Source organism: Elephas maximus, chromosome 26 (assembly GCF_024166365.1).
Source record: "Elephas maximus indicus isolate mEleMax1 chromosome 26, mEleMax1 primary haplotype, whole genome shotgun sequence".
NCBI classification, from domain to species: Eukaryota; Metazoa; Chordata; class Mammalia; order Proboscidea; family Elephantidae; genus Elephas; species Elephas maximus.
The window spans coordinates 5864908-5892781 of NC_064844.1; the positions used below are offsets into that span (position 1 = coordinate 5864908).

General features: G+C 41.3%; 1 protein-coding gene across 4 annotated transcripts in view; it reads right to left on the bottom strand.

Annotated features, from left to right (window-relative positions):
* CCDC85A (coiled-coil domain containing 85A) overlaps positions 1 to 27874 on the bottom strand; it is a 237652-nt gene that overhangs the window by 11997 nt on the left and 197781 nt on the right. The window contains exon 4 of one of the 4 annotated variants that reach the window (XM_049870144.1): positions 2287 to 2421. The exons of 2 other annotated variants lie outside the window; for them this stretch is intronic. In XM_049870144.1, coding sequence (XP_049726101.1) covers positions 2287 to 2421 — 135 coding nt within the window. Of the gene's footprint in view, positions 1 to 1828; positions 2422 to 27874 lie in introns of those variants that run through there. One more of the 4 variants, XM_049870143.1, reaches the window with a different exon arrangement.

Here is a 27874-nt window from a genome sequence, read left to right on the forward strand (position 1 = left end):
CTAGTCACTGTTGTTTCCTCCTACCTTCTTAAAGGCTCCCCTTGTCATCTCCCAAGTCTGCTGAGGCCATATTCTTTTCTTTGCTCAAGGGCTGTGCAATGGAATCAGGTCGTGCCCTACCCTCACTAGCTAACAGGGAGAGGAAGCTGTGGAATATGGCATGTAAAGGACCTCTCCAGCTTCTCTCCTCCGTTGCTACTGATAAGTAAATGGACAGCAGACGGTGACACAGGACTGCCAATTATTAACAGCCCTGCCTCGTTCTGGAAAAAAAAAAATTTTTTTTTAAGGAAATTCGCATTCCTGTATTTTCAGCTCAGTTCAAACCAAACGTAAGAAACTCATACAAATAATAGCAGGGAGACTATACAAAATTTAATGATGGTTAAGGGGTGCAGCCACCATACCCCCACCAAAGAGTCATCCTTTTGTTCTGTAGAGATCAAATGGTTCTAAAACCAAGGTGTTATAAACCAAACAACCAAACCCAGTGCCATCGAGTCGATTACGACTCATAGCGACCCTACAGGACAGAGTAGGACTTCCCCATAGGGTTTTCAAGGAGTGGATGGTAGATTCGAACTGCCAACCTTTGGTTAGCAGTCGAGCTCTTAACCACTGTGTCACCAGGGCTCTGAAGCTATTCCTCCCTGAATGACTCTGGTCTTCTCGCATTCCCATACCCTGCTGGAGCCGCCTGTATGAACTCTTCTGAAAGGCTTCTGAGGTTATGCGGCGTTCACTTCAAACCTCTCATTTGGGACCCTCCGCTGCAGGCCTTCCTTCCTCTGATTGGCGATCCAGTTTAGCAGACAACAACCCTTCCCCCTTTGGACTACCCTCCCTTCCAGTTCTTCCTTTCAAACACTTTTTTGACAAGCTCTTCTGTTTCAAAGAACTGGTAAAATGGTAGATATATATATCAACACTAGCACGCTTTTGCTTAGGCACGGGGCCCCTATCTGTTAGAGCATCGGGCTTAAAGGAATTGCTAAAATCAATGACGAATAGCCCACCTAAACCAAACCACCCGGGCAATTTAGCATTGTTTTGAGTTAAGGGGAGCCCTGGTGGCGTGGTGGTTAAGAGCTCGGCTGCTAACCAAAAGGTCAGCAGTTCTAATCCACCAACCACTCCTTGGAAACCTTATGGGGCAGCAGTTCTACTCTGTCCTATAGGGTCACTGAGTCAGAATCCACTCATAGCAGCGGATTAAGTTAAGGAGAATCCTGTTCTGTCCGTATCTACTTAGAAACAAACAAAATAAACATTGCTTTATTACAAGTTTCCTTAAAATAAAAAAAAAAAAGACTATAATAAATTCCTTCCCAGAGCAGACAGTAGGTGAAAATTTATCACTCAGGAATTGAAAGAGTTCTCCTTCAGATTAGCTTTGTCATTGACTAGTAATTACATTGACTAGTAAGCAACGAGAAAGATCAAGGTTCATAGTTTACGTGGTTTTGTGAAGCCACGAAGGTTACCAAAGGCCTGATAAAGTTGTACACCAAGACACCAATGGGTGCCAAATAATTTCCTTGATTGTAACTCCAGAATCAGGTACCTCATTATATTACATCTCGTTTAGTTACTGAAAAATAAAAAGTTAGTTGTCTATGTGCTTAGTAGCATCATACCAATAATTAGAGAATCACCTAGGCTCAATTCATATATTCTTTTTTGACTAACATTTGCACTGAGCTCTTCTTAAAAATCCGCTATTGAGTGAAATGCCAGTAAAACAATTTTAAACAGTTCCTTGAAACTTACTTCCATAAGATTAATCCTGTTTATTTAAATTGTACTTGGCTGGCTTAGGAGACAGGGATATTTTTTAAAAAGGAAAAAATTAAATTGGAAATGCAATCCCCAACCTCAGAGTTGCTGGTTTTCAAGCCATAATGATTGCATAATGAACACACCACCTCACGACCAGCGGTCAATTTTAAAGGGCAAGGAATAATTTTCTGGGCTGGCCTAGAGACATCTGCTGGTGTTAACCATCCATATTTAAGGCCACTGGCCTTTTCAACTCCTGGGTACCTTCTGTTCTTTTCAGGTGTTACCCCATGTTCACCCCCAGTTCCAGAAAAAGAACACTAAAGAAGACTGTTTAGTAGGTGAAAGCCTTCTCCCGTCCTCCCTCCCCAGATAGAGACACGTAAGCAACTTTCTTTCATGTGTATGTGCACATGTTCTCTGCCCCCCATATAATGTTTCCTCTAGCAGTAGAAGCCATCTGGCTAGGCACAAACAAATGCAGCCAGCTGAGCTGTCTTCACTCACCGGGAGAGTGGGCAGGCATCGTCCCATTCCTCGGCACCCTTGCCACCACTGCAAGACTCGCCGGGCTCTGGGCCCCCAGCCTTTCTCCACATTTGAGCTGTCTCTAGTTGGAGGTTGCCTTCTATTCTGTGGGGCCTTATATTTGGAACAATATGGTACAATCACTCAGAAAAATACTGTTTCCCAAGACTCAAGAAAGCAGATAGAACAAGAAGCTTAATGAAATGAACCACAATGACCACAATGGCAAGCTGTAGCATGCACCTGTAGCTAGGGAAAAAATGAAAACAATCTGAAGTCCTGTATATGAGTGCTAAGATTGAATAATTTTAAAAACTTTTTTTTTTGGCAAACGTATACCTATATTCTCAAACTATCAAAAGGAGGTAGATGATAAAACAGAAATTACAGGAAAAATTTGAAGATATTTAAGCAATTCTATTTGAGTTTTACCTGTAAGAAATAGAGAATTACCTTAAATAGTGCAGGTATTTAAAACTGCGTAACTTCAAATTTTAACAGAAATTATTCAAATTGCAATAGGGAGTACTACATTCTTTTGCGCAAGTTGGGTAGATACAGTCAATAACACTCAAATAAATACTGCTTCAAGTTCTCAGCAAAATATCTGCACGTTGAAGAACGTGGTAATGAGCTAAGAGCCAGCATTGCATTAAAATAAGTATCCTACAGAGAATACAGACATAATTATCAAGCTTTCTATTAATCCATTAACTCTCAAATTTTGTACTCATTGACACTAGAGATATCACATAACCGAAATAAATAGAATTACAAAAAAAAAACTTCCCTAACTTTCAACTTTTGCCATGACCAAACTGTTTAATTCTATTAAAAGTGATCAGAAGCAAAATGAACTCATTTGAATATTATTTTCTCTCCCTTCCTGCCACTGGAGACCTTTAACTAAGAATAGTTAAAGATATTTAAAAAAAAAATTGTTAAAGATATAAGAACATAAAAAAAATACTTATGTCCAACAAACAAGAAAATTAAAAAGATATTTATGAAAAAAATCATGAAATGGTCTAAAAGTTCTATTATCTAAATGTTGAGGTTATTTTTAGGAGACTAACATCAGAATATAATATTTTAGTTCTCATCACTTTATCTTCTCTGGAAGCGTGTGCCCTATTGCTAATTAAAAAAAAAAAAAAATTGCTGTCGAGTCGATTTCAACTCTAACAAGCCTATAGGACAGAGTAGAACCGCCCCACAGGGTTTCCAAGGAGCGCCTGGTGGATTCGAATTGCTCACCCTTTGATTAGCAGCCTGGAGCTCTTAACCACTGTGCCACCAGGGTTTCCAGTACTAAGAGTACTTGTCTTATTTTCACTGTTCTCTAACTTTTGCAGGCTGAACGATAAAGAAAATGTACCGTGGTCTTAAGGAAGCAAAGAGGAGCAATGCTGATCAGTGGTTGGTACTCAAAAAACTCTCTTCGGAACCTATGAAATCAGCACCAGTCAGCTATCAAACAAGGAAGTCGCATATACTCTACTGCTTACATAAAACAGAGTAAATTATATATTTACACTTACTCCATAAGAATAATTTCAACTTAAAAACCTTGATTTGCACATTGATTTTCTGGCAATTATTTCATGTGGCAATGTCTTCTCTTATTTATTTCCAACATCCAAAAAAAAAAAAAAAACAAACTTATGTCCAACAATTTATACTATGGTTGATGGCTTAAAATTTACCTCCCACCCCAATCTGCAGAGTTCTATTTAGGAGCTGATCATTAACGAGTAATACAAATTTGACAGTTAATTTTATAATTACTTAAAACAACCTTGGAAAACACAGGCATCCCTACTTCCATTTTCTGTCAATGCGTCTGAGGATAAATCCCAATGCCTGTCCACTGTACCAAAGCTTTTACCACACCCATGAAATCTAAGGCAGCAGCTGTAACTACTGAGAAGCCTGCTGGAAAGAGTAGTCATTTATCTATATTTAGAGAACGCACAGTATTTTCCCACTTTCAGAAGGTAGATACAACTAGAAATAAGCATCATATAGAAGGTTTTTAAAAATATACTAAACACATATCATATTATAGACTGTTACTGGCCTCATAAGATGGGGCAACATATACAGTCCGGATAATTTCTGGAAGAATGAACTGCTCTAAGACATTAACCATTTTAAAAGAAAAATTCTTTTTCAGAATCAGTATTACCGATTTTCTACTCATGTCAGCAGCATTTTCTTTTTTTTCATCCAGGTACCTGGGAAAATGTTGAGTGTTCCGGACCAGCCATTATCTCTGACCTTCAAGTAAACTCTATCTGGACGGTATTCGTATATAATGAAGGTTTAGCCCTTCGCCAGCTCTGCAATCATCAGTCATGGTGTTTTCTGAAGATGGCTTGTAACACAAACAAGAAGACTGCAGTATCTCGGGTGTCAGAGTTGTTGCTGGCCCATCTCAGAGGTCCAAATGCACAAATTCAGGTTCTGAGTATCAATCGGAAGAACAATCCCCAACAATCTTAAGAAGGTCACTTTCTATTTGCTGAGGAATTCTGTTATGCTTTTTTTTTTTCAAATTTCAAATTTATAAAATAGAATACCTAAACGGTTCATTCCCCACCATTCCCATGGAGATCTGGGTTCTGATCAGCCACTTCATACACACGTGCATAGCGCAACCCTTAAATTATTTGAGACAACAGAAGGTCCACCCTAACTGCTAATAGTGAAGAAATGCTTGGCTTCAAGGCTGTGACTGAGGTAAATAGCAAAAGGATAAGCACTTGCCGGAGAATACTGAACACACCAGGGGCTGCCAGGAGAACAGTCCCTGGTATTTCCTATATTCTTCACCAACTGATTATCTTTGCTATTCATGTATTTTAGATAACATATAATGTTGAACTTCTCTTTAATGTTTTTCTGTGAGGAACAATAATGGCTCATGGATTCACCCGGATTTGAGAAAAGAAGCATGACTGTGTAATAAGTATTGTCTTAGTTATTGAGTGCTGCCATAACAGCACTACCCCAAGTGGGTGGCTTTAACAAACAGGTATTTATCTTCTCACAGTTTAGGAGGCTAGAAGTCTGAATTCAGGGCGGTGGCTCCTAGGGAAAGGCTTTCTTTCCCTTCAGCTCTGGGGAAAGGTCCCTGTTTTTTTCAGCTTCTGTTCCTTGGCTCCTGGGTGATCTTCATGGGACGTGATATCTATTGTCCTCCATCTCTGCTTGCTTCTTCGTGCCTAAATATGCTTTTTTTATATCTCAAAGGTGATTGGCTTACAACATACCCTACACAGTCTTAACAAAGAAAACCCATTCCCAAATGGGATTATAACCACAGATATAGGGATATACCCTGGGCTGCCCGAAGAATGGAGTCCTGGTGGCAAAGTAGTTAAGAGCTTGGCTACTAACAAAAAAGTCGGCAGCTGGAATCCACCAGCTGCTCCTCAGAAACCTATGGGGCTGTTCTACTCTGTTCTATAGGGTCACTATGAGTCATTGGCCACTGATTTGGTTTGTTGGTTTTTGGCCAGAAGAACGAACAAATCTGTCTTAGAAGTAGTACAGCCAGAATGCTCCCTAGAAGCAAGGAGGGGGACGCTTTGCCTCACATACTTTGGACATGTTACCAGTAGGGACCAGTCCCTGCAGAAGGACATCATGCTTGGTGAAGTAGAGGGTCAATGAAAGGAGGAAGACTCTCAAGGAGATGGACTGACACAGTGGCTGTAAGAATGGGCTCAAATATAGCAACGGTTGTGAAGGTGGCGCAGGACCAAGCAGCGTTTCCTTCTGTTGTACACAGAACGGACTCGATGGCACTTGACAACAACAAATCACTCAGTTTGATTTGCGGTCCCTGCAATGGAGAAAATTATATAAAATATAAACTTTATAGAAAAGCCCTTTTACAATGTTTCATATACTGATGAAGTCAAGGAAAATAATTCAAAAAAGAAAACGTGTCCTGAAAGAAGTGTTATCTTCTACCCTAGAATAACGGAAGGTGAATGTACTGTAAAAAGCATATATATATATATATATATATATATATATATATATATATATATATATATATATATATATATATATATATATATATATATATGTACAAGGAACCCTGGTGCCTACGTGGTTGAGAGCTCGGCTGTGAACCAAAACAGTCTACAGTTCAAAGGCACCAGCCACTCCTTGGAAACCCTGTGAGGCAGTTCCACTTGATCCTATAGGGTCGCTAGAGTCAGAATCCACCCAACAGCAATGGTTTTTTTTTTTGGGGGGGGGGAGGGGAAGGAGAGAGGGGAGTTTATATATATATATATCAAGAAAGAATGTACATATTGAATGCATATACATACAAATTTGATTTTATCTAGAATTGCATTCAAAAAAATATTATTGTAGCATCCTATAAAACACAGGTTTCCCACTTAAATAGCATCAGAAAGTATTTGATACTTAGTTTAGAAGGACGGATGAATTCACAATATTTCCTTATTATAGGGCAAGAGGAGATGTTTTGCTTAATTTCATAAGGAAAAGAATACTTTGCTCAGTTTGGCCAATCTTCATTCTGACGTGCTGTAGAACTTCACTAGCCAACAAACAGAAGCTTGGGTTAGAAGAGACTTCAAAGGTCACCTTGGCAAACCCTTTCCAAAAGATTCCTGTGAACAGGCTGAGAAATGCTGAGTCTCTGCTTGCTCCAATGACAATATCCGGTTGATTACATTCAAAGGACGGTAGATTTTTTATTTAATTTAAATAAAAAACCCATTCACTACACATTTAAAATCTTAACTAGTTCCCTGGATTTATAGGTATTCATTAATTTATTCACTTAAAAAGCATTTACCAAGCACCTGCCAGACCCAAGACGCCCTGACGGGCCATGTAGATATTTATTGCAATGAATTTTGTTCAAAGAGAAGCACAGTGAGTTCAAACCATAGACTCCTGGGTCGCACTGCTTGGGGTCAGACTGTTGATCTGACACTTACCAGCTGCATGCTTCTGGAAAAGTTCAGTGAATTCTTTGTGTCTCAGTTTCCTCTTCTATAAAATGGGGGTAAAAAATGGTGCAATGGCCCTGTATTCTATGGGGCTGGTGGTAACTTACAGGAAAAGAGGTTTTAGACTAGTGCCTGACCTACATGAAGTATCTGCTGTCATCATCACGAATGCTTCTGCTTTGCTTGTCAGCAGCATTCATAACTTGCTTGTCAATCTGCTTTCACATATTTATTATTTAGAGCAGCAGTTCTCAACTGGGAAATGATTGGGGCCCCCCAGGGTGTGGACATTTGGTAATATCTGCAGACATTTTTAGTTAAAACTGGGAAGGTGCCACCAGCATCCAGTGGGTAGAGGCCAGGCATGCTGCTAAACATCCTCCAAGGCATAGATAGGGTAGTCCCCCACAACAACGAATCATCTGGCCCCAGACACCGACAGTGCTGAGATGGAGAAACCTTGATTAATGCAAACAGAACTATGTTGAAAAACTGCAAAATTTCTGGTCACAGCTCAGTAGCAGGTTTTGCATATGAAAAATGTCACCCAGAAGACCTGGAGCGTGCAATGATTAAAAGGAAACCCCCTCAACTTTAGCCCTCAAGTGATCTAAGTACAAAGACATCCATGTTTCCACCTCCAAACAGGAAATGGCTCTTCTAACGAAAGGCGTGGAATTAACAATACCCGAAACATTTCCACAACAACAACTCTAGCAGGAAGAAAACAGAAAGGGCGGGACTCGGGGGCAGTGGTCCAAAGAACAGAGCGTTCCCAGAGAAGACAGATCCAGCACGCTGCTGCACCTTGAAAACCGAGACTCCGGTTCTGCTGAGAGAACAAAACTGACAGAAGGTGCTTTATGGAAATTATGGAAGAAAATAAAGCTTGCTTAGCAATGCAACGGCTAAAAGGTTCTGCACTTAACTGTGAGCGGTCATATTAGGGAAGGCTAACCATTGCCAGAAAATAGAAACCAGGGTCCTGACACATGAAGACACATTTCAGTGTCAGTAATTCCACCATGTGACATGCAGAAGGGGATCAGATAGAAATCTGGGACAGACAGAGGCCATTCTCTCCTTCACAGGTGGCTAAGCGTTTAGGCTACTTAAGCGTTTGTCTCCTCGTAAGGGCGGAAGATTCTGATAGGGCATGTCTTAGTCAAAACAGCTGTCAATCATGAACCTATTCTACGTGTGAGGACTATCCTAAGGGCTATTGGTTAAATGGCGATTAAGAATAGCTAATATGTACTCCATTTTTTAATTTGTACTCCTTTATTATTTTTTTTTAATATGTACTCCTAAAAAAAACTATGTGTTAAATGAGACACCAAGTGTGGGCCCAGTGCTGTTCTCAATAACTTACACCCCATAACAGCCCTCTTCTTTGCTTTGGGGCCCTGCTGTGCTGTGTATTCTCATTCTTTGGTTCTTGAGCTACACGGAGGAACGGGGAAGAATCAGGTTGGTTGAAATGGCCTCAAGGGTATTGGGAGCTAAGAACAAAACAGAAGGCCGTAAATAGCTGATACAGATGAACCAGTGCACACAGCTGCACATCAGCTCTGTGTTCATTTGACTTTCTCTGCTCTAGGCATGGAGCCCTGGTGGCACAATGGTTAAGAGCCACAGCTGCCAACCAAAAGGTCAGCAGTTCGAATCCACCAGCCGCTCCTTGGAAGCCCTACTCTGACTATAGGGTCGCTAAGAGTCGGAATTGACTCCAAGGCAACAGGTTTACTCCAGGCACAAAATGGTGGCTGTAACAGTTACATAAGGTCTGAATCTACAACAATAACTCAAAGATTTTGTAATCTAGGATTTTACATAGTCACCCAAAGGGTTTGTTGAGAATCACTGACAACTCACTTGGGAACAGTATGTAAATTATGCTATACATGGTTGGAGTTAAATACAATTGTCTATCTCCTGGCCTAACTTTCTGCTCTTTGGGTTTGAGTTCCATTGATACTTTTCTGGATCCTATGCTTTCCTTGTCCCAGCTTCTGCAGAGATAGCAAAATAAGTGAATGCATCTTCCTCATTTCTCATTCCTGCATAAATCATTATTCACCATGGAGATTCGGAAAGCTAAGCGAAGGGAAACAATCAAACAAAAAGGGCTTAAATGTGATCTGGGATTCTCTTTCCTTTCTCGTGGGCATGTGTGCCCATAACGATTTTAATCCTGACAATAACTCTATGAGATAGTCATTGTTATCATCCCATTTCACAGAAGAGGAAACTCTGGCAGAGAGGCCAACCAACTTGTGTAGCTTCACACAAGGAATAAGAGGAACAGCCAGAATTTGAATCTGAGCAGTCTAGCCCCAGACCTGCTGCCTTAACCACTAGGGTATCCCATCCCATTGCTGTTGAGTCAGTCCCGACTCATAGCAACCCTACAGGACAGAGCAGAACTGCCCCATTGGGATTCCAAGGCTGTAATCTTTATAAAAGCAGACTGCTAAATCTTTCTCCCACGGAATGGCTGGTGGGTTCGAACCAACGACCTTTTGGTTAGCAACTGAGCACTTAACCACTGCACCACCAGGACCCCTTTGCTATGTTGTCCCACAGATAAATAATGTAATGCTTATACAAAGTAAATTTTTAATGTTTTCGTTAAACTGAAGAAAATTATACATTTGTCACAATGTATTACATATCATTTATTTTTTGTTGTATTAGTCCTAATAATATATAAAAAATATACACAGGACTCACGATAATGTGAATTGAGCTACGGCCAACTAATCCTGCTTCTATTTTCACAAAATCTTGAGTTGCAGAAAACTTCAAAGCATTGTTATATGTATTGATATTTCTACATCATATGAATGCTACCTCTTTCAGGTGATTTCTGAGAGGTTCTGAAGCCTACACTTAATAAAATAAGGTAGGTTGTCCTCCTTTGAGAAGGTTGAATTCGCTAGGCTAACTTCAGCAAAGGAAGAACAAAAAAAAGTGAGGTTATCACTCGCTTTGATGCTTCCTCAATCTCAACTCCATTTCTTGATGTTTAAACGATACCTAGTTGCTGCCCAGTCCACTCTGACTCACGGCGACCCCATGTGTACCAGAGTAGAACTGTGCCCCACAGGGCTTTCAGTGACTGCTTTCTTCTGAGGTGCCTCTGGGTGGACTCGAACCTCCAATCTTTCAGTTAGCAGCAGAGCACTTAACCATTCACACTACCCAGAGACATCATTTAAACAAGAGTACCTAAAGCCCGAGACCTGAATTTAATCATATGGTTTAAGTTTTAAGTTTGCTTTATTAAATTAGTAGTTAAGTGCTACGGCTACTAACCAAAGGGTCGGCAGTTCGAATCCGCCAGGTGCTCCTTGGAAACTCTATGGGGCAGTTCTACTCTGTCCTATAGGGTCACTATGAGTCAGAATCGACTCGACGGCACTGGGTTTCGTTTTTTGGGGGGGGAGGGTTTATTAAATTAAAAGATGTTTCATTTCTAAAGTGCAGAAGAAAGGGAAAAGATCCTGGCATAGGTGTATGAAAAACTTAGAATTCAATTCTGACTCTGTTGATGAAGATGGCATGACCATGAAAACGTTACTTTCATCATTTAAGAGATGAGTGTAATTACTGCCTTGGCCACCTTGATGTAGACTGGCAAGAATCCTGTTCATACCTCAATTTTAAATCCTATCACATTTCTCTGTAATATTTTCCATATCTTGGAGCTCTCTGAGACCACTGCTCATGACTTTCCTTATCTCTACAACCATGGTGCCTAGCACCCTATGTGCACATGAGAGGAGCTCAATAAAGGTTGACTGAACATCTTAATGGGTGGTCAAATCCATGCGTGAGACTGTGGCTTTTTCTCTATCATCTCAAACAGAGTTGGGTGAATGAATGCCTTACTTGTCTGCCTATGGACTTGGTAATTAATAGATACTCAACTATGTGTTGAACCAATCTGTCTGGGAAGAAGTACAGCAAGAATGCTCCTTAGAAGCAAGGATGGCAAGACTTCATCTCACATACTTTGGATGTGTTGTCAGGATGGACCAGTCCCCTGAAGAAGGACACCATGCTTGGTAAAGCAGGCAGTCAGTGAAAAAGAAGAAGACCCTCAATGAGATGGACTGACACAGTGGCTGCAACAATGGGCTCAAACATAGCAATGACTGTGGGGATGGCGCGGGACCGGACAGTGTTGCATTGTTGTACATAGAGTCGCTATGAGTCGGAGCTGACTCAACGGCACCTAACAATGACAACACTGTGTGTTAAGTAACTAAAGCATACTTGTAAAAACACGACCACAACTAAGTGACATGTCTCAGATGGATCATTTTGCCAAATGAATACCATTATTTTTTCTCTCATTAGCCAGTTGCTATTATTAGAGCAAAATAAATTTATCCTGAATATTCTGAATCACCTCCACCTGTTCCTAAAGCTATAAACCCATTGCCATCAAGTCCATTCCGACTCATAGTGACCCTACAGAACAGAGTAAAACTGCCCCCTAGTTTTCCAAGGAGCAGCTGGTATATTCAAACAGCTTACCTTTTGCTTGGCAGCCATAGCTCGCTGTAGCTCTTAACCACTAAGCCACCTAAAACTACAGTGAGGGCCAAATATGGCAAACACCATGAAACAATCACTAGGGATCACCAGCAGATCAAAAGTAGAAATGGACTTTATGACTGAAACAGCCAAAGTAGATGCTGATTCCCATCAAAACCACTCTGTTATCAAAATCACCATATATCATCCAGTGGTGAAAATAAAAAAATATTATCAAAAGGGATATTATTCTGAACCTCATTAAGTGGAGGCTAATCTATGTGTTTCTAGGTATTCTCATTTAAGGAAACCCAAACCAAAAACCAATTGCCGTCGAGTCGATTCCTACTCACAGCAACCCTATAGGACAGAGTAGATCTGCCCCATAGAGTTTCCAAGGAGCACCTGGTGGATTCGAACTGCCAGCCTTTTGGTTAACAGCCAGAGCACTTAACCACTACATCACCAGGGTTTCCTAAGGAAACCCAGAAAGTAATATTTATTCACTCACCCCTTATTTATTACTTCAAAAATTGGCTAAAATCGAGGTCTGTGGAGTTATAGTAGAGACAGTAATCAAGTTGTCATCAAGCTATACATGTCCAGAGAAGACTTCACCAAGAAAGTGAAGGCTGGCATTAAATCATGACCGAATTCACTTGGTACTTGGTCAACTGGAGGAAAAAGGAGCTTTGGTTCAAAGAACCTGAAATCTAAGAGCAATGTTATGTTCAGGAACCAGAAATAGTTCAGAATAATGTGAGCCCAGGATGTAAGACATGGAGTAGCAAGAGTGGAGACTGCCATGACAGGCAGAAGTCAGATCATGGAGAACTTTCTATGCTGTATGAAGGAACCACAGTTTATGCTCTGCTGAGGCATGGGCTGTAAGAGGGGACCTGATTTGTGTTTTATAGATCGATCTAGTAATAACATGGAGAATGATTTGGAGAGGGCAAGACTAGCTGGGGTGGAGTCCAATTAGGAGAGTAACTGAGACGTTAAAGTGAAAAATAATTATTCGTGACCTAAAACTAGGTGATTGCACAAGAAGCGAAAAGGAGGATACTGCTGGTGTAAGGGACAGGGCCCTATGAACCTTAAGGTTTAACTGAATGCAGGCAGTGAGGTCAACAGGAGAATCCAAGACGGCTCTCAACTTTCTGGTTGGGTCACCAGGTAAACAGTCATGCCATTAACCAGAATATGAAATGCCAGGGAAAGAAATACACTTAACTCCTTCATCAGATTTTTTTTTTAATCAAGATCAAAGAAATACTTAACCATATAAAGCCCTGAAGCATTCTTTCACACAGATTCCCCCAAAAAGGTTTTCTTCTGACAAGTAGATGGATTTTGCAATATATTTAAATTTGAAATGAGTTTAACTTCATGCAAGGATCACTGTATGATTAGTGATACCTGATCAAATGAAAAAATGTTCCTGAAAGGAAAAGAAAATAATTTTGGAATATCTGCTACCTCAGGTGAAACTTGCAGATCTATAAATACTTTTCCCAGAAAGAAATAAATAAATAAGTGAAAGTAATTACAGGAGGTTAGTAGGATGTCTTTTCCCAAGAACTAGAGGGGGCAAATCCCAGGAAGAAAAGAATTAATGTCTTGAAAGTGCTAAGACAGCAAATACAAGTCTCTGTAGCCAGACTGACAATGGATAAGGAATAACGATGAAGGCCTGGTAAAAAAAAAATAGCTGTTAAACTGTAAGTAGAAAATGTGGACAACGGGATTTACGTACATTCTGCCTCTAGGTAATTAGTAGTTTATGTGCTTAACATTTGTCTTTTATCAACCATGCAACCCCAACAAGAGAACACTGAAATTGGTAGAAAAAAAGAAGATACACCTAAACTGCTTTTTAATCAGGTTGACATTATATGGTGAAAACTTATGGCATTGATTGCTGAAAGGAACATATGTGAATAATTTTAGGCTTTGGACTTATTAAAGGGAGGGGGGCAACAGGGGTGCCAGTAGAACAGAAAGAGTTGAGGTGTGGAATGGAGTTGCCAGCATGAAGGCAACAGAAAAACCTATGCTAATTAACACTGCATTTGGCTTACAGAACAAAGTTGATTAATGACTGTATTGAACATCTCAGCATGCCGTCGGAGCCCAGTGGAAGACATGCAAAGAACTAGAGCCCCAGGAACTAAACAGCTATTTAAAAGCAATACTTGTTGAGTTGACTAAGAAATATTACACTGTGAGGTGGTGTTTGCTGCCCTGGCTTTGGAAACTTTGAGGGTCTTAAGTTTCTTCAATGAGTCTTCCAGTACACAAAGCTTCTGCACAAAGTGGGTAGACTGAGGCCAGAGAGAGCCCTACAGAGCAGCCAAAGTCAGCTTCACACAAGGGCAGCTACTTCTTTAGGATGCATGTTAATAGTTAGACTGAGTTCCACCCAAGCCATCTGCTGGCAACTTCATCTTGGAGCATCTACACTGATCACATGCGGAAAGGTTTACAAAAACGAGAGCCGCCCAAATGAATCTAGGTAGCGTAGCTTCTGGGTGCTTGACAGTAATAAAGTTGCCAGCAGAGAAAAAAGAAATCTGTCATCAGAGAGAACATCATGAGGACAAAAGGAAGCATCATGGAAGTATGAGCTCTTATTTCCACACACAGCTCTTATTAAAAAAAAAAAAAAAACAGCTCTTATTAGGGAAGAAGAAAATATGCTATTAAAAATGGGTTTATTTGCACCCTGTCTTCTGGAGCCCTGGTGGTGCTAACCAAAAAGTCCAGCAGCCGCTCTCTGGAAACCCTATGGGGCAGTTCTCCTCTGTTCTATAGACTCTCTATAAGTCGAAATCCACTCAATGAATGGCAACAGGTTTGGTTTTGGTTTGCCTTCTTGCAAAAGAATTTATGACAGAAAACAAGATTTTGTATTCAAACTAGATATGCTCATTTAAGTGAATAATATTAAAAAAGCTAAGTCTAGGATCTACCAGAGAGTTAACACAAAACAACACAAAACATAAAGCAACTTTGCAGAGTTAGTCCACAAAGGAAGTTAAAAAAATCATAATTCTGGGAGGATAACAAAGCTAGCTGTGTCTCTCCTCAGTCTGCAGGGCTGTTTCCTCTCTCCTTTCTTATTTCTCAATCTTAGAGTGCCCCAGGACAAAATTTACATATCTCTTCTTTTTTTTTTTTTTCTCTTTTTAGTCACAACACTCATTTGCAAGAAGTTCTCATTCAGCCTATGGCTATAAACATATATACTGAATCCTTCCAAATTTTTATCTCCAGCCCTGAGCTCTCCCCACAGTTCCAGACATATAGATACATATAAAGGTAGTCCCCAACTTATGTTCGAGTTACGACAAGCTGCACTTATGACTGGCTGTTTTTGGGGGGTACATCTTTAGTAACATAATGCTGGTGATGTAGTGGTTAAGTGCTATGGCTGCTAACCAAAAGGTCAGCAGTTCGAATCCACCAGGCGCTCCTTGGAAACTCTATGGGGCAGTTCTACTCTGTCGTATAGGGTCGCTATGAGTCGGAATCGACTCGACAGCAGTGGGTTTGGTTTTGGTGTAATGGTGCAGCCCGTAATATGCTAATGTTACCATTCTCAGATGTTCACTTGCAGATGTTCAAAGATCAGATTCATAAAAATACTGATAATAAAAGGCAATAAAAACGAAAACTTAAAAAAAGGTGTTCAACTTACATCAGAACCAACTTACGAAAGAGTTCCCGGAATGGTACCCCTTCCTAAGTCAGGAACGACCTGTATATCCAGCTCTGTACGGGACATCTTCTCTGAGATGGCCAACTTCTCAAATGTACCATGCCCAAAATACAATTTAATTCTCCTGTACTTTTCCACCTATTCCTCCTAATCTTCCCATTTTCGGTAATCATACGATTATCTTAGAGAAATCTCACCAATCATATGGTTCCTTTATATAAAGGAAGTCATCCTTGATCCTTCCCGGGGCTGCCACACTCACCACTGCTGGGTGGTCATTTACTGCACAGACTGTGTAAATAGTGCCTCCTGGAGTGGTGAGGGACTAATCTATGAAACCATATATGTGGTCTCTTACCCTTATACTCTCCATTCAACCTGTTGTTAAGCACTCTCAACTCTGCCTTCAAAATACATCATGAGCCCAAGCTCCTCTCACTATCTCCACCCAAGCGTTTAGTTCAAGTCCCCATCATCTCTCTTAGACTACTGAACCAGCTCCCTAACGAGTGTCCTCATGTCCCTGCCTCTACTCCATTCAGCCTGGCCTCCACCCAACATTGAGACTGGCCTTGTAAAAATGTAAATCACAAGATACCCCACACTTGCCCAATTCCTTCAATGACTTTCCATCAACTCAAACCAAAACCCAAATATGCCTCAATGGACGTGCCCTACAGGTCTGTTCCCCACCTGTACAGGTCTGTTCTCTGACCTCATTTCCTGTCGATCTCCATCTCAGCCACACTCATCTTGCTCCTGTTTCTTCAAGCATGCCTTGCTCATTCCTGTCTACCGCTTTTATCCTTACTGTCCCCGCTTCCTGGAATACTATTTTTTCCATGCCATACTCCTTCAGGTCTCTTCAGGTGTCACTTCCTTGGAGACACCTACTCTAACTCCATCTAAAATACTGTCTCAGGCTGAGTGGACACGAAAATAGAGGGTGGGAAGGAGTGTGCTGTCTCATTATGGCGAGAGCAACTAGGAGTACATAGCAAGGTGTATACAAGGTTTTGTATGAGAGACTGACTTGACTTGTAAACTTTCACTTAAAGCACAATAAAAATTTAAAAAAATATAAAAAATAAAATACTGTCTCACCCCTGTCATTCTCTAATCTGTACGCTGCTTCTATTTTCTTCATATTGATGACTGCTTCCGGATAATACATATTTATGGGTTTTAAAAATAACACCTCTACTAACCTAGGCCATGGTCAGGGACTTTCTTACTCAAGGCTGTCTTCCCACTGTCTGAAACAGTTTCTGTCTATCAGAGAGGCTCATAAAATAATTCAATGGGTAAACAACCAAATGAATGGCCAATATGAGACATCAGCTTTCCATGACCTATGACCATAATCTGTGAGAATTCTATTCCCTCTTTGTTATGGGCTATTTTGGTTGTATTAAGAAAAGCAGTGGAAGCTCACAAATCACCCACCAGTAAAGCCAGCAATAAATACCAACAGCATTTCTCATTCCAAATAGCAAGGTCACTGCCTCCGTCTAGCTTATAAGAGCTCCTGAGGACAAAAGGTAGCATAGGTGACCAAAAGGAAAAGACCCACCTCATCCCTCCATATGTAATTTGGCCACACCTAATGCACCAAACCAAGTCTGTCTGGTTAAATTTTTCCTGAAGTCTTTGGGTAAAGAGGAAACGCTGGTGGTGTAGTGGTAAAGAGCTATGGCTGCTAACCAAAAGGTCGGCAGTTCGAATGCACCAGGCGCTCCTTGGAAATCCTATGCGGCAGTTCTACTCTGTGCTATAGGGTCACTATGAGTAGGAATCAGCTCAAAGGCAAAAGGTCTGGTTTTTGGTTTCTGGGTAAAGAACCCAAGAGGAAAGTGGCCAAAATTCTGAGAGCAATACCAAGTAAAGGGCTTCACTAATCCTTAAAATGCGTGGTTCCCATGTTCTGCAAAGTTGACTGAAGTGACATTGGGAAGCTTTAGGAACGGAACACTTTAAAAAAGAAACTTCGAAAAATTAGAATTGGTGCGAAAAACAATGAGGTCAACCAGTTTCTCAAGACTGGCTAGAGCTGTCCTAAAATAAAATAAAAGAAGTAAAAAGTTTTTTTTTGCTAACTCAAGAGAGACATGATCCAGAGCCTAATGAGCTCCATAAGCCACTCACTGCCTGACCCTCAGCAAGGCCCTTGTCCTCCACACTAAAATGGAGAGGCTTATCAATTAGCTTCATGCGGTGGCTGGGAAGGCTGACTAATAAACTTGATTGCCAAGCTCTCGGAAACCCTGGTGGCGTAGTGGTTAAGTGCTATGGATGCTAACTAAGAGGTCGGCAGTTCAAATCTGCCAGGCGCTCCTTGGAAACTCTATGGGGCAGTTCTACTCTGTCCTGTAGGGTCGCTATAAGTCAGAATTGGCTCGATGGCAGTGAGTTGGTTTGGCCAAGCTCTCTGAAAACACTATGTGCTGTAGAGAGGCTGATAATGGCCAGGTTGCTATCAGTTACCACCTAAGCATGGCAGATGCATTTGACTCTTTAAATTCTCCTCTGTCCCAGGCTCCTCAGATGGCAATCGGTCAGTGACAATGACATGTAAATAAGGATTCTTCTCACTTTTTCCCAAGTCTGGTCCAGAACCACAGAATACATGCTGGAGATGTGACTAGCCTTTGCTTTCTTCTGTTCTTTCCAGAAGGAGCCCCTGGTGGCACAGCAGTTAAGCACTCATCTGCTAACCAAACGGTTCACAGTTTGAACCCTACAGCAGCTCCACTGGTGTAAATCCACCATAAAGGTTTACGGACTTGGAAGCCTGATGGGGGCAGTTCTACGCCACCCTGTAGGGTCACTATGAGTCAGAATCAACTCGACGGCAGTGAGTTTAGTTTTGGGGTTCTTTCCAAAGCACCCTGCAGATGACCAATTAACAGATCCTGCATAAACGGCCTCTCAAAAGCCACCTCCTTTTCTTTACAAACACACACACGTGACTAAAAACCACCTATTTGACAAAGACCATGTGAGAGGAGAAAAGTAATGTGAAGGACCTGAGAAATGTAACCTAACTAAAACCTAACTCGTTGCCATTGAGTCAATTCTGACTCATAGCGACCCTATAGAGAACACACTTAATTCCTGCCAATGTTCTCTCATGAAATGCCCTTACATAAGAGAAAAGGGAGGTCAACTGATATCTGACCTCCTCTTAAGCCAGAATGGTTTTCCTTATTCCCTGATAAAACAAAAAAAAAAAACCATTTCAGTTCCCAAGGAACGGCTGGTGGAGCTGAACTGCCGACCTTTTGGTTAGCACCCATAGCTCTTAACCACTGTGTCACCAGGGCTCCTTAGTCTACAGAAGGGGTCAGCAGACTACTACCAGACCCAAATCTAGTCCACTGCCTGCTTTGTAAATAAAGTTTTATTAGAACATAGCGACACCCATCATTTGCATATTGTCTCTGGCTGTTCTCATCGACAAAGGCAGGCATGAGCAGTTGTGACAGATAGCAGGTGACCCACAAATCTGAAAATATTTACTATCTGGCCCTTTACAAAAGTAGTCTGCCACCCCCTATTGTAGAAGTTGAAGAGTTCACTGTAGCCTAGCATGGTCTGGGAAGTTTCTGGAGAAGGAGGCAATGAAAAACTGTAATTGAACTAGAATATAAGTGATAAGCAGACAAACATGTTTTCCTGAGTAACCATTTATTTTGAGGGTATAAATGTCCTTTAAATTGCTAAAATAACGAGAAGTTCTCATGCTGGGTAAATAATTGTCAGAGCAATGAAATCTCGCAGTGAATGTAAAAATAGATGAACTAGAAACGGAAGCAGGCTTCTTGGCTGAGCCCAGCTCAGACCCCACTGATACCACCACATCAGAGGGCTGTTTTAGACGGTGCGAGGAGGGTGGTAATGGTTGTGGCATCACGGCAGCTATTTTGCTTCAGGAGGGGCACACCTGCCATGTGACATGGGGCAAAATGGGAAGAATATTAGGCTAGTGGTGATTAAAAAAAAAAAACCTGGGTATAAACCTTGCCTTCACCCATTCGTGGCCATTTTCTCGCCTGCAAAATAGGGGTCATCAAAAGGGACAATGGCAGGATGATGGCCTCGGTGCTGGCTCAGTGTCTGACCAATGTCCCCGACCCAAGCTGATACTCAGGAAATGACTAGTGCTGTGACTGAAACAAACCTCCGGGGTGGGATGGGCGCACTCAGCAATAAGAAACAGCACCATCTTCAGCTTAGGGAAACCCAGCTGTAAGAGCTACAGACGCCCATAAATCGCTCATCCTGCTGTGGCCCGAGCCCCGTTTCTCACAGAGAAGTCCATTTCAGGCTGCAGCCCTATCATTTTAAAGAAGAAACAGCATAGAAAAATGAAGGAACTGGGCACTATCCTTACGACCTATAATGTCTCTCCATGGACCCTAAAGACTTCTTTGTGACAAACCATGATGCTGAACACACATTTAAAAGCCAGTAGAATCGATGACTTCAAACAGAATTAACCCAGAAATAATGTAAAAGAGTACATCTAAAATAAAAACCCTAATTTAACAAGACAATAAGTTATTAAAATCAATGTGATAAAACTGAACATTTTCTACAGGTTTAAAGACCCATTAAAGCCATATCAATTCATAAATTATTACATTTATTATTCACAGAACTGAGATGCCACCCAGAAATACATCTTTCTAGAATTGAAAGAGATCTTACCTCAGTCTCATGACTGATTCTATGTGAACTTTGACACTATCAAGATCCCAAGTAGGGTACATGTTTTTCTGAATAATATTTGAGGGACAGCTGCCCTTCCCTGCTCTCATGCCTGTCTTGATCTCATTCCCTAAGCGCTAAAAACTCAGCGTAATGGGTTTCTCTACCTGTTAAAATCCTCTCCAATAAAGCCAATGCCAGCGAGACCACATAAACCACCTTTGTCATGAATAACCATCTAGATATAATTATTGGTCCCGGCTTAAATCAATCTCTCCAAAGTCCTTTTCAATTGCCAAGGAACCTGGGCTGCCATCACCAGCTGTCTTGCCATTTGTAGAACGTATTGGTGAGTCGGAACCGACTCGACGACACTGGGTTTGGTTTTGTTTTTTGGTATTGATAAAAAGCATGTGAGTTTGCTGGTGAAGGATTCAGACTTCAATGTAAGAGTTTCCTTAGGATGGAAATGGGAGCGGAAAGTGGATGGAATTGGTCCTAAACGAAAGGGCAAATTTCAAAACTCAAAATGGCTAAATCCCTTTTGTCTAAAACCCGTCAGGAAGAGGTTATCCAAATTCAAAGCGTCGCTTCTGTTCAGTTTTGGCACTCAATACATGCTAGGCAGCCAGAAGGATAGAGCTCAATCACTCCCACACAATTTATTTGTGATCAAATTTACCAGGATTGTGATTTATTTCTGAGTGTGTTTCATGATCTTCTCTTATGAGATTTCTGTTGTTACGGATATTAAATTTCCTAGCATATGAAAATGTTAAGTTAAAAGAAAAATCTCTTTTTTGCCATTAAGACACACCTGCCTTGTGTGTCAAAAACAGCTGATATATTTTGGCTATTTAAAAAACCTCACTTCTTAGAACCAGCTTTTATGTAAGTCCAGGATGGCTCCCATCTGGTCCTGAGTTTTTTAGTTATTTGTTATCTATTAAATATTAGAACTCCTGCCTCGCTGATTGTTCTGGAGCAAATGAGAGGCATTTTAGGTCATGAAAAAACCATGTCGAACTTCTTTATTTGCTACAATACACTTGAGTAATCCATGCATTATAGACCCATAATATATAGCCATAAATAATCCTTATATTTTGTGCATAATCCTTACATAATCCATGCATAACTCTTACATTTCAGTACTCAGTTTTCCTTAGTATAACTGCTAACAGCAATAGCAAGATGAGAAAAACTACCAAAATAATAATAAGTAGTTTGAAGGTTTTAAATGAGGAGGTTAGCTATTTCCTTGTGGTCTCTTTATTATTATTATTTTTAATTGTAATCCGAAAGTTGTTTCTACACGGCTAAATTACGGAAGTTACAAAAATCTCTAAAGACGATAAAAATTCTCAAAGTGGTTCTAATTATTCAATTGCGTACCTCGACTAAGCACTCCTGAAATCACAAACATCTGAGATGAGTCGATTTTCATGAGATACCAAGTGGTTCGAGCACAAGAAATTCCCCCAAAGGGAAGAATTAGATCAGAGAGACACACGTGAATCAAGCATAATGGAGTGCTTTCAGAGGGGAGAAACAAGGTTGAATAGATTGTCCCCTGACTAACAGTAACCACTCTTTCTCACCTCCATTTCCTGGGCTTAACACTAGAACCCTGGGGTATGGAGCTAGTTTTTTTTTTTTTTTTCCTATGGGCTCTGTGGCCTGGAACAGGGTAGAACCCAAGTAGGGGTAAACCAAAAACAAAAACAAAAAACAAAAAAAACCCATTGCCATTGAGTCAATTCTGACTCATAGTGACCCTACAGGATAGAGTAGAACTGCTCCATAGGGTTTCCAAGGAGTGGCTGGTGGATTCGAACTGCTGATTTTTAGTTAACAGCCTGAGATCTTAACGACTGTGCTACCAGGGCTCCCAAGTAGGGGTAGGGGGATTTTATCAGCCCAAAGAATGTTGGAACACTTGGGAGCTCCAATCATAAGAGCCATAAGGAATGACCCAATATCACTGTAGTAGCCAGTCAATGCCCAAAATCAGGTATGGGGAAGGCACAGCTTGGTAAGCCAGAGGACCAGATTAAGATAGATGAGAACCCATTCTGACGGGGGAGCAGGCCCAGAGGTAGACTCACGGAGAACACTGAAACCACTTCACTGTCCCTGTGACTCCAGCATGGGCTGGTGTGCCTGATGACACAGGTTACTATTATTTTGTGTAATGCCACTGTAAATTCGGGTCGGTTGTTTTTGAAAACACTCCACTGCTTATGGATGTAGAAATTACTTTGTAGAATTTCTAGAACAAACTCTGAAATAAATCTTAAATCTCCTCCCAGTATTATTAATCTTCCAATGATTTACCAAGCCACTGAAGGCCCCTGAGTAGGAAAACAACTAAGGCCCAGTCTGTAATTTATTTTCTGTGCCCTCATTCTTCATGGTTTTTCTGCACATGCTTTAACTAGCTTCATGTGATAACATGGTACCAGGTTATACAGGTTCACGGGTGCTCAACTGAAATATAATATATGAAAGCTCTTTGTAAACTGTTTAAAGAGCTACACTGATCATTGTCTCACACTGTATCTCCTACAATTCTTTCATTCCCTACATCAACAACAAAAGCTAAAGAATGGCCCAGTCCACTTCGTGCTGGCTGTTATTTTGGAAGCTTTGATCTACAGAGTGAATTCAAAAATATTTTCTTTCTCTGGACATTGGTCTTTACGTGTATCAAGTACTGCTGACATTGATTTACATGCAGGTCTTCTTTTGTTAGTCTGCTCAGTCTAGTCATACTGCAAAAAACCAATGCGTGATATCTCAATGGCTTTGTCCTCTCTTCTTCACAGTAATTCATTTTGGGTTATCTCGGAATTGGAATCCTAAAAAATGTGCAACATTTAAAAAAAAATATTGTTTGGGTATAAACTAAAAGTAGATAAAAGTTAATTTTCTAACATTTTCTCTGTTGGTACTCTCTTTTGTCATAATTTTTTAAATTCCCTTTGTGAAAATTTATGCCTCTGCTTATTACATGCTGCATGCCATCCTTTGAAATAATTTTTAAATGAAATCCTGTAGCAATGTTCAAAGCAATTTATGTGCTCAAGAAAGAACACCTTAAATTCAAGTCATCTTTAACTTTTAAAAAGGTATTTTCTTCTCAAGCAACAATATCTAACGAATGACACGGCATTTTCTGAAAATAACAAGATGGTTCATACTGGGGGGCCCTCTTTGAAATGCTCATTCACGAATCAGGTTTAAAGTCTGCCTTGGTGACCCCGGCCGGATACTGCAGAGACCACAGAGGAGCAAAGTGCTCCTGACTCCCTGGGCGCTGACTGTCACGGCGGCTGCGCGTATGCTCCTCCACTCACCCTCGGGCTTCTCCTACCACTGGACAGACCTAGACCTACCCATCTGTTCTCCATTTCTTCATCTGTTCTCTAACGAAGAACCCCTTCATTCTGGGATTTGATAAGTGCATGGGTATAAGATACGGATTCAAAAAACCAAAGCAAACCCATTGCCGTCCAGTCAATTCTGACTCACAGCAACCCTATAGGACCCATAAGGTTTCCAAGGAGCAGCTGGTGGATTCAAACTTGGGCTTGTAGACTGTTGAGAGATGGAAGGATCCTCATCATTTACAAAAGAAGCTGAGGCCTTTGTCCCTGATCAGAGAAATCCACAAACCTTTATCACACCTTTCTTGTTTACTTTTAAATATGTACATTGTTAGGGAAAAGTTGTGCCTTTTTGTTCATATGTATAATTTTATTTAAAGAATAAAAAGAAGCATTAAGGGGATTATATGATCTCTCTTTAAACACTCATAATGGAATACTCTTTAGACTAGGCTGTCAGCTCTACTACAGGTATATGGGATGTGATATCAACCCCAGATGAAGCCTGCGTGTTGTTTCAATGCAGTAGTTATCTGACCAAAGTTTATTAACATCAGTATCAGATGTGGTAGAAACACCCACAATGACAATCAGCACTTGTCCAGAAAGTCCCAGTGTGACATGAAGTCGTAGTTTTAAGGAATTTTAATATCGAATTAAAAAAGGCTATACCCCCTGGTGGCTCAGCAGTTAAACATTTGGCTACTAACCAAAAGGTCGGCAGTTCAAATCCACCAGCTGCTCCTTGGAAACTCTATGGGGCAGTTCTACTCTGTCCTTTAGGGTCACTATGAATGGGTATCGACTTGATGGCAACAGGTATTTTATGTATACATCACCATACGAACACAAACTTTCTATGGATAGTCACAAGGTTTTGGAGCTGGGTACAACCTTAAACGGCACCTAGGAAAGCTCCATTGTACAGACAAGAAATAAAGGGCTCATGGAGGTTAAGGGTCTAGGCCTGCCAGAGAGCTAATTGAGAGCGAACTCAGGCCAAGACCTATAATAATCCCTGTTCAGTGTTCTTTCTCACATGCTCACCGTGCCTCCTTCAGACACTGGTTACTGACAGAGTCCAGAGTCACTGCATTTGCACTTCAGCTTTGTAAACAAGATTCGACTATGCTCTATTTTTCATATGAGGGTAGCTTTCTTGAACTATAAGCTAGAAAGACTTAAATCACTTAAAAATGCACTTAAACTGTCTCACTTTATGAAAGACCATAGATATTTGCTCTCTTACTTTTATATTTGCCTACTTTATATTCACGGGATATAGCTAATGACCAATTTTAAGAGGCACCAACTTTAATCTTTGATGCGTTTTAAGCATGTTCACTTTGCTCAGGCTATGCCAAAAAAGAAAAAACAAAGAAAGGAAGTAGAGGTATGAGACTTTTAAAAGGAAAATATTTTGACCCCATTGTAGGAAAGGTCTGAGCCGGACAGAGGAGGAAGACTGCTGGATTAGATGCCTCAGTCAGAGAGATAGTGACCTCCAACATGAAATGAAGGTCAAGGTAGACTGTGTCAGAACGGGAATCTCAGCATTTTCACAAGCTTCAACGAAACAAGCTTTAATAACTTTTTTTTCCTAATAATTTCGTACCTTTTAAATTCCATACGATAAGCAGCATGGTTATATTTTCTGTGTGCATTCCCATTTCACCTACTTACTCTAAGCAGAATGAAGACTTTTTATCATGTATCTGAGATTCTCAGCAAGAACCCTCAAGCCTGGCCGGGGGCCCAGAAGAATGCTGTAAAGCTCCTTGTTTTGAGAGCCTCCATGGAGCCCTGGTGGTGCAGTGGTTAAGTCTACAGCTGTTAACTGAAAAGTCAGAAATGGAATCCACCAGCCGCTCTCTGGAAACCCTGTGGGGCACTTCTACTCTGTCCTATAGGGTCGCTATGAGTTGGAATCAATTTAACGGCAATGGGTTTGGTTTTTGTTTTTTGGTTTTGTCTTGCCTTAGATACCTTTCCCGGGAACTTTACTCTCTTAGTATTTTATCTGATAGACTTGAGCTTTTCCCTCAACCCAGTGTTCATTTATGTAGGTTTTCTAGCATGACTCATTCCCAGTCAATTCACTTTCCCTATCTATTTATCTCTTCTATTCCAATACACCACACCCCTTGTGTAGCTCGTATCCATTCCCGAAAGCTGTACTGAACTAGACAAAAACCTTTTTTTCTTTTCTTTAATTATTTAAATCATGTTGATTTAGGGAAAATGGCAATCCACAAGCACTATTTATCGGGTGTGTCCACTGTTTCCCAAATATGACTCCATTAGCAACCAATCCTTAATGGATTTCACTAATTTCTCCTGTCAGCAGCATCCAGATGCCACCCAGGTTTTGCAACATAATCAGAGTTGCTATTCATGAGGGGAAAAAAAAAAAAAGAATTCTACACAAAGTACTCTTTAGGATTAGCAGAATGGTAATTTCCATTGAGGTGGCGTTACTTTTGTGTGTGGCCTTTCTAGCCATGGGCTTGAAACTCCCACTCAGGTGATTATGTGATAGGGCAGTTGTGGCCTACCAAGGGGACTGGTCAGCGTTTCCATAAAGAGCCAATTCCAGAGCAGAGCAGAGCAGAGCAGAGGGAAGCAGTCCACCACCTAGGAAGAGGAAACCAGTAGGAGAGACCTACAGCAAGAGACCCAGAGAGGGCGTGGTGGGCTTCCTGAGTGCCTCCGGGCAGAGACTGAGGGCCCGGGAGAGGCATGCCAGCGAGCACAGCTGGGGAGAGGCTAACCGGATGGAAGAACTGTATCTTCAGTGTTCCTGAGCCTAAATTGTTACTTTTACTTCCCTAATAAACCTTAAAATTGTGAGTACAGTCTGTGAGTTCCATGTGGCCATTGCAGTGAGTTACTGAGCCCAACAGGGAGTACTCAGTGGGGGACAGTTGGTGTCAGAATTGGTAAAGATGGTGGAGAGAGGAGGCGTGTCTGACCTCTACCTCATAGGAATCAGCCTTGGGTTGCTGATCTTGGTTCTCCTTCCCTCTTGTGGGGCTGGAGGAGGTCAGAAACTGCCCCCATGCCATTTTTACATCCATATAAATAACAATTGAAGAAAACCAGCACTTGCTTCACACGCCCCAGAAAGAATTACTACGTGCCCCGTTGCCGTTGAGTTGATTCTGACTCATAGTGGCCCCGTAGGGACAGAGTAGAACCGCTCCGTAGGGTTTCCAAGGAGAGAAAGCTGAATTCGAACTGCAGACCTTTTGGTCAGCAGCGAAACGCTTAACCCACCGGGCCTTACAGCCCTATAAGACAAAAAAAAAAAAAAAGGAACCCTGGTGGCACAGCGGTTAAAGTGATTGACTGGTAACTGAAAGTTTGGCGGTTCAAAACCACCATGGGCTCTGCAGGAGAAAGATGTGGCAGTCTCCTTCCATAGAGATTTACAGCCTCAGAAACCTTATGGGGTTGCTACGTGTTGGAAATTGGAAAGAACTCGACAGCACTGGGTTGCTTTTATAAGACAAAAAAGACTGGGAAAACAAAGCTAGAAAATGTAAAGAGGAAAACAATAAATACATATCTTCACAAAGAAGGAGGCAGAGCACAGGAAAGGAAACTGCCTTCCAGAGGCTCCTCCCACCCTGCCCAGGGCTGGTCATCTCTGCACAGCACAGGGGAGTGGGTGCTTCCAGACGTGATGCTGGGCCTGGCTGTGTGGCCGTGAAAGCGAGAAGCTCCATTTCTCTAGCTCCTGGGTGCTCTTCTCAGCACTTCTGCCAACAGTGATGAGCTCTTTTCCTTTGTTCAGAAACTGCTCAGGAATCAGCCTGCCTCCTTCCCCAAGGCGCTCAAAGACCTCATTGTGAGACTGCATTGTAACCAGATTCCATGAGAGGGAGATTTTTCATTTCCATCCCTAAAATTAGACTGTATGTGTATGCTAGCACCACAAAAATAGAAATGCTTGCAGAAAAGGGCCCGCTCAGTGGTGATCTGAGTTGCCATGCCTTTCAGACATTTGCTGAACCAAGAGCACTGGGATAAGCACATGACACCAGGCAGCTTAGGGTGCCTTTAGCAATCCTGGAAGCTTGCTTTAAAAGGCTGGTCTTAGAGGTGGGTATGGTGTCCCTGAGTGGCACAAATAGTTAAGCGCTTGGCTACTAACAGAAAGGTTTCTGGTTCAAATTCACCCTGTAGCACCTCGG